Source organism: Ictalurus punctatus, chromosome 17, assembly GCF_001660625.3.
Source record: "Ictalurus punctatus breed USDA103 chromosome 17, Coco_2.0, whole genome shotgun sequence".
Lineage (NCBI taxonomy): Eukaryota > Metazoa > Chordata > Actinopteri > Siluriformes > Ictaluridae > Ictalurus > Ictalurus punctatus.
This window is the reverse complement of record NC_030432.2, coordinates 24,729,052-24,741,256: the sequence shown is the minus strand read 5'-3', so window position 1 is coordinate 24,741,256 and position 12,205 is coordinate 24,729,052. Positions and strand designations below refer to the sequence as shown.

At 38.1% G+C, this 12,205-nt stretch overlaps 2 protein-coding genes across 2 annotated transcripts; both read right to left on the bottom strand.

The window, feature by feature from the left end:
- Window positions 1–486: 486 nt before the first annotated feature.
- On the bottom strand, window positions 487–1,841 carry LOC128635262 (olfactory receptor 11H6-like). The gene has a single exon (XM_053687213.1). It carries the CDS (start codon window positions 1,839–1,841, stop codon window positions 897–899), a length of 945 nt encoding a protein of 314 aa, XP_053543188.1. The 3' UTR covers window positions 487–896.
- Window positions 1,842–8,806: 6,965 nt separating this feature from the next.
- Window positions 8,807–9,745, bottom strand: LOC108277539 (olfactory receptor-like protein OLF3). Its single transcript, XM_017490363.3, has one exon. The coding sequence runs from the start codon at window positions 9,743–9,745 to the stop codon at window positions 8,807–8,809; it is 939 nt and encodes a 312-aa protein (XP_017345852.1).
- Between the last annotated feature and the right edge of the window lie 2,460 nt (window positions 9,746–12,205).

Sequence of the window (12,205 nt, the reverse complement as noted above, 5' to 3'; positions counted from 1 at the left end):
TTTTTGGCACACTTGGTCTTTTCTCTGGGACTTTCTTAATGAAGAAAAATGAATGTTTTATTCCATGTATTACTATGCCTTGATGTATCTAAAGTATTATTATTATTATTATTATTATTATTATTATTATTATTATTATTATTATTATTATTAACTTTTTTCTTTAGGGATAAATTCACACACTTAAAATCTGTATCCTTTGTTTATATATTTCTGTAAAGCTGCTTTGAGACAATATCCATTGTTAACAGTGCTATACAAATAAAATGTAATTGAAAATTGAACTGAATTTCTCTGATATGCCCTGTTCCTACCTAGATTGTGTGTATAGAGTCTAAGCTAGTGAATGTTGTACATGCTGTACTTAATACTTGACATTGCAGAGTAGGATATTTTCAGATTTTAATTTTCAGATTTATTTAATTTCATTTTCATTTTCCTAAATGCAAGGTCACTGTCAAATTGATTGCAGGCTGCATTTACTTTCCTTACATACTCATCTGCCCGTAGAAAATTAATCTGCAGCTTGAATATATGAGTTAAGTGTCTATACAGTTCTGAGGTAGAAAATGTGTTTATTTGTTTGAGAAACACATCCAGTATGCTTGCACTATACACAAATTAATCATTCTTTTGCATTACATGCTTAGCTTCATATAAATATTAACAGATATGAGCAGAATTAAAATCTGTTCTAAATCTAATCTAAATTCTGATAAACCATAATTCCAAGTTAAATAGGTCATTCATGAAGATTACTGACTGACATCAGTTCAGAATACTACACAGACACACACTCCTGCTTTTACACTGTATATGCTTTGTGGGTCTATGAGCCTTTACTCACTCTTTATGTAAGTGTTAAAAAAAGTAAAAACAGCATATTTTCCCCCACATTATTCTTTGGTTGGTCCAACTTTAGACACAATTCTCAAGATTTTGTCTCTGATCTCTTTGGTTCTAAAAGAATATATGAAAGGATTTACTAAGGATGGACCAAGAATGGTGCCAATTCTGAGCCCATGTCGCTCCTCTATTGTGAGAACTATACCTGCTCTAGTTAAAATGGTTATAATAAAAGTAGGGCCATAATAGCACACTACAACTATCAAATGACTAAAGCATGTGTTAAACACTTTTTTCTTGCTACCTTTTGAGGTCATTTTGACAACAACAATAACTATCATTATGTAAGACCCACAGATGAAACTGAATGTCCCAAACAGCAGAAAAAAAGTTAAAATTGCCATCAAATCAAAATATGGGTTAGGATCTACACAAGTGGCTCTGACAACAGATCCATAGTCACAAAACAAGAATTTAAGTGTTGTGAAACAAAATGGTAGAGAAATAACAGTTCCAGGCAGGACAGCTACTATAGCAGTACCTAGAATCCACAAGAAAGAAGTGAGAATAACAGAACGAACATTTGTCAGAATTGAAGGGTAGCGCAGTGGCTTGATTATGGCAAGTAATCGGTCAAAAGCCATGACAGAAATAGTAAACACCTCCATCACAAAGCCTAAACCAAACACAAACATCTGAATAATGCATGGTACATAAGATATAGTTTTAAAGCCAACTAAAAGGTTCCCTATCATAGTTGGACATGAACATGTACAATAGAGCATGTCTACTATTGCTAAATTGCAAATGAAGAGATACATTGGCTGGTGTAGATGTTTATCCATAACAATAAAGCATATGTTTGCCAGGTTCCCAAGCATTACAAGAATGTATACAGTAAGTATGACAATTCCAAGAATTACTGGTTTTTCAAAATTATCAAATCCTGTGATAACAAATTCGTTGATTGTTTTTCTGGAAACATTTTGAGCCATGTTTAATTTTAAGATATTTAAAATGTTATCTTCAATAAGGAATTAACAATCTGTTGTCCAGCAGTCTTTCAAGTTGTTATTTAAAGTGCCTCTGTTATTCCAAAATTCATTAAAGTGACACTATAATAGTACTTAAAGTGAGACTGGAACTGTACTTCCAGTCCTCCAGTACTGTAGAGTTCTGCTACTGTAATGCTGTATAAGGCATCCAGTCCACTTCTTCTGCCAAAAGGGTAAGATGTGGTCTGGGGAAAAGTTTCCTGGTTTTTATATAATTCTGTATGCTTGAGCTCATTGGTCTCGCCAAATACATGATGCCCCTTCAGAACTATTCCCAATGCACTACACTTTAGGAGAGGTAAAAACATTGACCTGACCACGTGATTGCAGTCAGAAGGCAGTAGACTAGGTTTGTAGCAGTTTTGGAGAGCATGTGTGCATAATTTCGGTGTTACTTGGATAGGTTGTCCAATTTGAAATACATAATTCACATGGGTATTATTCAGTTTGTGTACAGTAAAATCTAATCAAAAAATGAGTGAATGCAAATTCCACAGACAGTTTCCTTATTTCTTAGTTTCATTTTTGGTGTATCTGTGCAATCAAACTTATCTGGTAGGAGTGCATTTAAATTTGTGCATAATGTAACAAAGTGAAATGCTTGATTTGCAGTTAAGCAATACCAAAAGCAAAACCAATAGCATAAATAAACAAATGTGAGCAAATATGAAGTAAAGAAATATAACAATAAAAATCTAATAATGTTGATAATTATAAACCTCATAATATTGGCCTTGGGCACCAAGACCACCAGGTTGCTGCAGTGATTGTGGAACTCATAGATTACACCCATGTCAAGCAGACCCTTGAGTCCATCTCAAACCACATTTTTTTTTCATGTTCAAGGAGCTTAAACTTACCTCTAGTTCCAGCTCCTCCCTCTCAAGGACCACCATTGCCAGAGCCACAGAAGCCAGCTCTCCATGGTTTCAGGAGAGTGAGGTGGTATATTTACGCCTGCACCTAAAGCAAAATTCTCCTGTGACAATTCCCCCAACATGGCAAAAAAGACATTTCATGAAAGGGGAAAAAGCCTTGTTTCTGGAAATTAGTTATTTTTTTGTGTGTAAAAAATAATAATAATGTCAAACATGTTTTACACTAGAAAAGTAAAGTAATCTCATTAATATATATATATATATATATATATACACACACATACATACATACATACATACATACATACACACACACACACATATATATATACATATACATACATACATATATACATACATACATACATACACACACATATACATATATATACATATATATATATATATATGTCTATCTTTGTCTTATTAAGATCTTCCAGCTAATATTGAGCTAGATGTAACCAGTAACAAGCTACAACAACGGTTTGCATAATATCCCAGCAGAGGAACAAGATTTTTTTTTTCTCCTTATTTTAAGATTAATACCACTTGCACAACTTACATTTTTCAATGAAGCAGGTGTCATGGTTATGCTGAAATCCACACTGAACTCATTACCCATCAGCCCCAACACATCACATGAACATGACCATGTCACATGTCCCACTGATCATTCACACCTGTGGTACCCTTAATAATTACCCCTATATACAGCTGTAGTTCTCTTTTTTACATTTAGTTGTGTTTAACATAACACTATGGGAGCGCCTCTCGCGCGTGACCGGCATCTGAAGCTTGTGTAAAAATCATGTCTTACATAGGCCTGCCATGATCAGGTGACGTGGCAATTAAGCGCGTCGCGTGATATAAATATGGCACCTGTGAACCGCGCAATCAGCCTTATTATCTTCAGCGAAAGATTGCGTGGCGGTTGTTTGTGTAAAGAAACGAAAGACATTTAATTTACGCTCTATCTTTTCTCAAAATCTCTGGACTGTTCTATCCCTTTAAAAAAAAAAAAAAAAAAAAAAGGAATGAGTGAGAGAGAAAAATATGAGTGAGAGAATTCAGGAAGTGTGTTACGGCTTGCTCCCGTTCCATCACGGGGAGTAGTGCACACTTTCTGGGTGAAATGTCTAGGGGTTTTGGCATGCGATGGCAGCCCTGGCTGCGCATGGTAATGCCTACAGATCGTGTTCTTCTCGGAAGCTGAAGCGAGTTGGCTTTCAGAGCCTCGCGGATCTGGGCCGACCGCTGCCGAGGCAGCTAGCCGTCTCAGGTTCAGGGGATCTCTTATGGATCCGGAAGAGGAGTCGGAGACAAGCGCTGCTCTATCTCTTGCTCTGTCTTCCGGGTTCGGCTCTCCGCTGGATTTTGGAGCTCGCACCGCAACTCCTCCTTCCGCTATGGAAAGCCAAAAGGGGAAAAAAAGAGAGAGGAAACACACACAATAATAATAATAATAATTCCTCTCTGACTCCAAGGAGCTAGAAGGATGTGCTAACAACTGTGAGCAGCAAATAAAGAGCTGCTTGAAGTGATTACTAAGGCTGGATGAGCCTTTTTTCCCCAGTGAAAATAAACCCCTCACGCTGCAGAAACTCCCCTTTCTTCCAGAAGTGCATGACAAAATATCAGGCTGTTGGAGGAAAACCATGCATAAGCCATATTTATAACCCCATGATGTTGGATTATTCGGCCATTGTGGGGAATGAATGCCATGGCTATATAGCTATACTTAAGGTGGATTAGACGCTTGCGAGCTACCTCTCTCCATCGATGGCAGGTAATTAGGGGGGCCGGCTTTGCCATCCAAGCCTCCATGTAAGGCCACCGTGGCATTGGTGGGCAAGGCCTATGCAGTAGTAGTCTTGCTTGTGGGTCACTGCACACAATGATAATGTTGCAGGCCTACAGCCAGTTCCTTCCCTGTTGTGTTGAGCCCGGGCCAGCACTACTGCGAAGGAGACACAGAAGGGGAGTATGGCAGCCCGCCAACCCCCGCAGACAGCCAGGGGATCAGGTGGACATGAGGTTGTTAGGGCAGTTAGCCCCCAGTGCTACTGTAGGGCCTCCCCTAGCCAAGGCTGTCCCAAGTTTTCAGTGTTCTCTGGTCAGCGAGCTGTCATAGGGCAACGAAAATATGATGCTTTCCCTCCAGTAGAATGTGGAATAGTTAACGTCACTAAAAGACCGTCTGGCAGCGTGGAAACTACTGCCAAATGTGTCTCCATGGGTTCTGTCTACAGTAGAAAAGGGTACCAGGTCCAGTTTAGAACTCGACCCACCTGGCTCAGAGGTTTGCTCAGCACAGTTGTCGGCACAGACCAGAGCCTGAAGTTTCCACAGATTCAGTTTGAGGACTGGTTTGTGATGATAGATCTAAATGGTGCATATTTCCACATAGAAATATCACTAGCTTTATCACCTCGCACCTTCACAAAGTGCATGGGTGTCATTCTGGCTCCATTGTGACTCCAGGGCATCTGTGTACTAAACTACCTGGACTACTGGTTAATTCTAGCACGATCCAGGGAACTGGGGGTTCAACATCGAGATGTTGTTCTCGCCCACATGAAGAGCTTGCGGCTTAGGTTGAACCTCAGAAAACTATGCTTTCTCCAGTGCAATGGACAACTTTTCTAGGGGTTATAAGGATTCTACTACGATGAGGGCATTTCTATCCCCAACACGTGTAGGGTCAATCCTATCAACACTGAGCAAAATAAAGCTGGATCTTGCAAGACTTTTGGAGCTTATAGGCCTATGGCACAGGACACCATTCAGTGGTGGCTAAGAAGATGGTGGTTTCATCCAAGGACGAACCCTCTGAGAATAATCAGTGTCACACGGCGATGCCTACGTGCTCTGAGAATTTGAGTGTGCCCGGTTTCTAGCCTTGGGTCACACTCTAGGGGTGTGTAGTAGCACCTTATTGGCCAGCTCGAATATGGTTCTCAGAGATAATATCCCTGCTAGATGGCACTCATTCGGAGATTCACATCCGCAGGGATCCACTGTAGACCCAGTGAAGACCCAGGCTACAGTCCTGGAGTTCTTACAAGAACGTTTCTTAGTGGGGTGGGCTCCTTCTACAATCAGGGTTTACATGGCTGCCATTTTGGCCAGCCCCGCCCCTGTTGATGGAGCCTCTGTGGGGCAACATCCTCTAACTTCAAGGTTTATGCATGGTGTCAGGTGGCTGAGGCCCATTTGCAGGCCGCGCATACCTTCCTGGGACCTTTCTGTGGTCCTGGAAGGTCTGTCAGGGGCCCCATTTGTGCCCTTAGACTCAGCCTCTGAGAAGCATCTGACTCTAAAGGTAGCTCTTCTGCTGGCCCTGACATCTCTCAAGCGAGTAGGAGATCTACAAGCTCTCTCAGTTGCCCCCTTCCTGCCTTGACTTTACCCCTGGATGAGCCAAGGCCTTCCTGTATCCTATGGCGGATTATATTCCTAAAGTGCCTACATCAGCTGCCCACCCTGTGGTGTTGCAGGCTTTCTGCCCTCCTCCATTCTCCACACCGAAACAATAGAGAATGCACCTGCTGTGTCCAGTAAGGGCTCTTTGTACTTAGGTCCACCGCTCCGGCCAGTGGCGTAAGTCGGAGCAGCTGCTGGTCTGCTTTGGCAGCGACAGTAGAGTTGATGCTGTGTCAAAGCAGCACATCTCTAATTGGATAGTGGAAGCAATCTCTATCGCTTATGAGGCGCGCGGTCTCGCTACACCTCTGGGCATAAGGGCACATTCCACTAGGGCAGTCACCTCCACGAAGGCTTTGTCCAAAGGTGTATCCTTACAGGATGTGTGTGCTGCTGCAGGGTGGTCTATGCCACAGACATTCATTTGTTATTACAGCCTGGATATTCATTGCACCCTGGGCTTGAGTGTCTTACAGTGACCCTCGGGCTTGGGTCTTTTTGAACAGGCCGTTCCCTCGGTATGACGGAGTGGGTATTCTCGTTCCCAGAAGTGTTCTTTTGGGATTGTTTGGTAAATGTAGTTCATGACAATATTTCGGTTAAATACCACTTCTGGATGTATGTTTTCTTGTGTTATGACAAAGAAATATCATATTGAGAAACCATATTGATATGTCGTGTGTAATGTCCGTGGTATAATGTGATGCCAATGTGGTGCAAGGTTATTTTTTAATTTATTTTATTTTCCTTTGGTAGTTCGTGATGCTATAGCCTACATTTCACTTTAAATTACTTTCTGAATCTTATGTTATTTGTCATTTTCTGTGGTTTTAAAATGTTGGGAGTTTAATCTCCTGTGCATTGAAGGTATTATGTGGTGCAGGAGCTCATTATTTTGTGTGTTATTTCATTATTGTTATGGGCAATATGAAGAATGTATTTATTTATTTTTTTCATTATTAACATATATTGTTTAAATAAAATTAGTCCCACTGCTATATTGTCAGATGTAACTAGTAGAAATGGTTTGGTCTTGCATAGTTTAATTTGTGATTACCACATCTGGTGATAATATACCCTGTCCGGTGCAACATATTTGAAATGATGGTATAAATTGCACATAGGTTTGTTAAATTTAAAAAAAGAGCGAACTGAGGGAGAAAGTAAGGGTTTTATTATCAGTTCTGAAAATTTTTGTTCCAGATGTGAATGCAGTTTTTGCCAACTAAATTTGCAGCACTATAGTCAAATAACTTTTCGAATCAATTGCTGAATAAATTAAAATAAAAGAACCCTTTAAATGTGTTCCTGGTGGTAAATCTAATCACGGTTACATATTTATTATGCTGTTTGTAGAAATTGTGTCTTATTGTAAGGTTGTTTTTTTTGTTTGTTTGTTTCTTTTGTTTTGTTTAGCTAATTATTAATCTTAAATTAAGGGACCAAAATACTCATTTTAAGTAAGGCTATCTTAAATAACTGAGTTCCCATTGCTTGTAATAACCACAACTTGCTTAAATTTTGGCATTTCTATCTAGTTTTAATGCCAATTACAGTCTTTTGATGATTTGATTTTTTTGTGTGTGTGTGTGCCAGTTGTAAGAATTCTAGCCAAGCAAAATAGGCTTGCCCCATTGGCAGATTTCTTTACTTGATACAAGACAATTTGATTATATAGATCCGAGCACTCCATTAGGTTCATAACTGGGCCCCAACAATAGTGGCAGCAAGCGGACCACCCATTGTGAGTCAACTGCATTTTGGATAACTGAAAATAAAGCTTTTTTGGTGCAGAAATTTTACAAACCAGTTTTCACTGTTTTTGTCTGAACAGAGCAAACACATATTTTTGAAGACACTGATGTCACAGCATGAACGTATGCATACCCATTGTGGATTTGCATGTGTAATGAATGTGCTAGGATGCAGTTTATCATAGCTACTGACCAGGTTGTTACTTGGTTTTGTTACTGGTCAGTTACTTCTTATTTGTTAAAGTGTTTGTAATTTATTTTCTCTTTGTTTTTTTTATTACTATTGTGGAGGAACCAGAATATGTGCTGTCCCTTTGCTGAATCCACAGCTCCAGCACTCCAAACTGCACTACAAATAGAAATGTTGGATATGATTCAAGTGTAAACTTAAGTCCACACATATGGATCCTTGTGTTTGTCTCTTTTATTTGTATTTATTTATTTTTGTTGAACATTTGGCCCACCCTGACCCTGATGAAGAAATTACTGAAGATGAATGAAAGAATGAGTTTTTGGCAATGTTGCTGTTTTTCTGCATTTGACATAAAAGTTCCTGAGTCTAGTCACTTTATTTGCATGTACACCAATGTACCATGAAAGTCTGACTTGCATATTGTTTCCACAATCCAAGAAAAAAGAAGAAAACTGATCAATATACTTTCAATTTGCTTTATCTTTCCTTGTTGTATATGGAGTTATAAACAGACCTTAAGCAATACCTTTTTGAGCATGTACCATATAGAGAATACAGAAATTTCCCCCTCCACATTCTCTTGGTCAGTGTAAGGTGCTGCTAAGCTAATAAGAGGTGATCTTACAGACATACACAAAAAAAAGTCCCACATTTTTTTTATTCAGTTGGTTCTTTGGACACAATTCTTAATATTTTATTTCTAATCTCTTTAGTTCTAAAACAATATATAAAGGGATTTACTAAAGAAGGACCTAGAATTGTCCCAATTCTCAGACCATTTCGTTCTTCAAGTGATAAGGATACCCCAACCCTGGTCAGGACTGCTAGAATGAATACAGGTCCATAATAGCAGATTATCACTAATAAATGACTTAAACAAGTTTGAAACACTTTTTTCCTGCTTCCTTTTGAGGTCATTTTGACAACAACAATAACTATCTTAAGATAAGTTAAACAAACGAAACCGAATGTTCCAAACAACAGGAAAAAGGTGAAACTTGACATCAAATCAAAATATGGGTTTGGATCTACACATGTGGCTCTGATAACAGCTGCATAATCACAAAAAACATACTTTATAATTGGGGAGCATAATGGTAAAGGAACTGCAGTACCAGGCACAATTGTTATTGCAGCAGATCCCAGAATCCACAGCAAGAAAGTGAGAATAACACAACGTACGTTTGTGAGAATTGAATGGTAGCGCAGTGGCTTGATTATGGCAATTAGTCGGTCAAAAGCCATGACAGAAATAGTAAACACCTCCATCACAAATCCTAAACCAAAACTATACATCTGAAAGATGCATGGTACATAAGATATGTTTTTAAAGCCAACTATAAGGATGCTTATCATAGTTGGACATGCACATGTGCAGTAAAGCATATCTACAATTGCCAAATTGCAGATGAAGACATACATTGGCTGGTGTAGACGTTTATCAATGACAATAAAGCATATGTTTGCCAAGTTAGCAAGCATTACAAGAATGTATACAGTAAGTATGACAATACCAACCACCACTGGCTTTTCTAAAGTGTCAAATCCTGTAAAAACAAATTCATTGATGTATTTTCTGGAAACATTTTGAACCATGACCTACTGCGCTCTTTAATAGTGAACACAATACACAAGCTACTTTTAATATAGAAATATTTAACAAGAGTCCACAATTGTTTTCACTGCTTCAAGTCCTTCAAAGTATGAGTGTTAAGCAGTTCCTCAGAGTCCAAAGAAATAGAAACAGGCAAAAGAGCACAGTACCCATCAATCCAAAACAGACTGTCTAATGCTCTTTATATAATTCAGTTGGAATCACCTGATTGGTTTATCAGATATGTTTCTTTTTCCAACACTATAGGTAGGTCTAAAATTAGTCACCCAGTTTCCTCCAGGGTCAATTTAGCTATAATACATCATAATAATAATTAGTCATAAACCAGAGTCATAATTCCAGCCAGGGAATTGTGTGTGTGTGTGTGTGTGTGTGTGTGTGTGTGTGTGTGTGTGTGTGTGTGTGTGTGTGTGTGTGTGTGTGTGTTTATGTTGTAAAATTTGTGGATATATGCAAGGATATTAAATAATAAAAACAAAAATGTCTGAATACGTATTCCCCCACACTGCATCTAGTTGACAGATTAATATACAGCACATGCTCATAAGTATCCAGACACCAGCCTGTCTAGTGTTTTGTTTTGCACTTGCATCTGTCTCCAACCCCATTACATGACATCTAGATTACACAACTTTATTAACAAGTTTGTAATGTTACAAATACATTATTTAAATACTCAGCAGTTATTTCATTATAATATAAATGATAAAATGAAAAGTCACACTTCCAAAATAAAAAATGTAACCATCAATGTGTCTGGTGTAAACGTGCCTGCTCGTCTCTTACAGCAGTGACACAGTGGCTCTTTAGTGAGATTTCCTGGTTTGAGTACTAGGAAAAACAGTACACTCGTTGGGCTAATTATCAGGAATCCCAGATAGCTAGCTGACTACTGCTAGCAAGCAACTGCTTTGCAAGTAAAAAGTAAAAACTTTCAATATGTTAAATATAGAGGAAAAAATATTTATTTAATGTTGATTTTTATTATTTTTTTTTTTTTCAAATAGCTTAGTGGTAGAGGTGGACTTAGTTAAAATACACTAATACACTGATGCAGAATGTAACATGCAGAGCATTCCAGTGAAGGTTTGATGTGTTTCTATGCAATGTATGTTCATGAAAGGACGTTGGTATTCAACTTATAGAAGATGCTGCAAATGAGTTGCACGTGAATGTTTGTGAGACTGGGTTGTATATAATACATATCTCATAGAAACTCAGAACATTAATATTAGAGAGAAATTAAATGGAGTCTCTTGAGTTCAAGATTTTATGATTAAAACATCAAGGATGCCATGGCAACACCTCAGTAAAATTCTGACCTTCATATCTAGCGTTAACTAGCTAGTTCCTTGATGTAGAATTTAGGCAAGCTACAAAACTAATGATTTGTTAACATGTTATGTTAACATGCTCTGGTTGAGACAGTGAGCTATGAATGTTTGCTCAACACTGAGCGAGAAATACAAACAGTTCATTTTGGAGGGTCACATCAGCAAGGAACACTTCACACTGTAGTACTGTAGCAGACCTGGTTTTTGTTTTAATGCCTGAGCTCACACTGAAGCTGTACTAGGTATAATAACAACAGCATTTCTCCATAATCAAACACCTTAGTACCTACAGATGGCCCAACACACTCAATACAAAAAAGGCAACTTCTACCATCTATCCCAGGGGTCAGGAACCTATGGCCTTCAGTGATTGCCTATGGCGCAACGACAGGAAAAATAGGAATCATGAAAGCTAGTGTGTCAATTCAATTAAAACTATAAAACATATGTCAAAATATTACATAATTTATAATCGATGCCTGTTTGCCATGTATACACCAAGCTGTTGCACAACAAGCTCAAATTTTACTGGACAATGTGGAGCAGAGTGGTAATTTCCCAGTCTAATTTATAAATCGTTAGAAAACTACATAGCCAGTCTGTTTACTTTTTTTTTTTTTTTTTTTTTTTTTTTTAGCAAAAGTGACATGGCTAAAAGAAAGAAAAAATACGAGTATTGTTCTTTCCAGTCTGAACGGACAGAGAAATTTGCATATTTGGAAGTCGCATTGATGGTAAGTAGGGTTCACTTTACTCTTACTTATGTACTGAATCTTGTATTCAGTACAAGAAATGTAAACGAATAAATGTATTGATTTACCATTTGATGGAACTATGATAATTGGTTAAATAACATCCAATTGCCACTTACAGGCCTGTTACGTGAAGTGCAGGCTGTTGGGTCAAGAACAGACAAATTACCAAATGGCCTTTATTACATTACCATTTTTTTTATAATTATGCAATAATAGTACAGATCTACATTTTTTTTCTCTAGCTCTTTAAACTAAAATCATAACTTTTTTTAAATTTTATGGCTCTGCCAGCTGAAAAGGTTCCCGACCTCTGATCTATTCATATACATATCTATACAAGAAAGCTGGCAGT

Coding starts and splice junctions, on each gene's coding strand:
- LOC128635262 (XM_053687213.1), bottom strand. CDS start 1,841: ATGGCTCAAAATGTTTCCAGAAAAACAATCAACGAATTTGTTATCACA.
- LOC108277539 (XM_017490363.3), bottom strand. CDS start 9,745: ATGGTTCAAAATGTTTCCAGAAAATACATCAATGAATTTGTTTTTACA.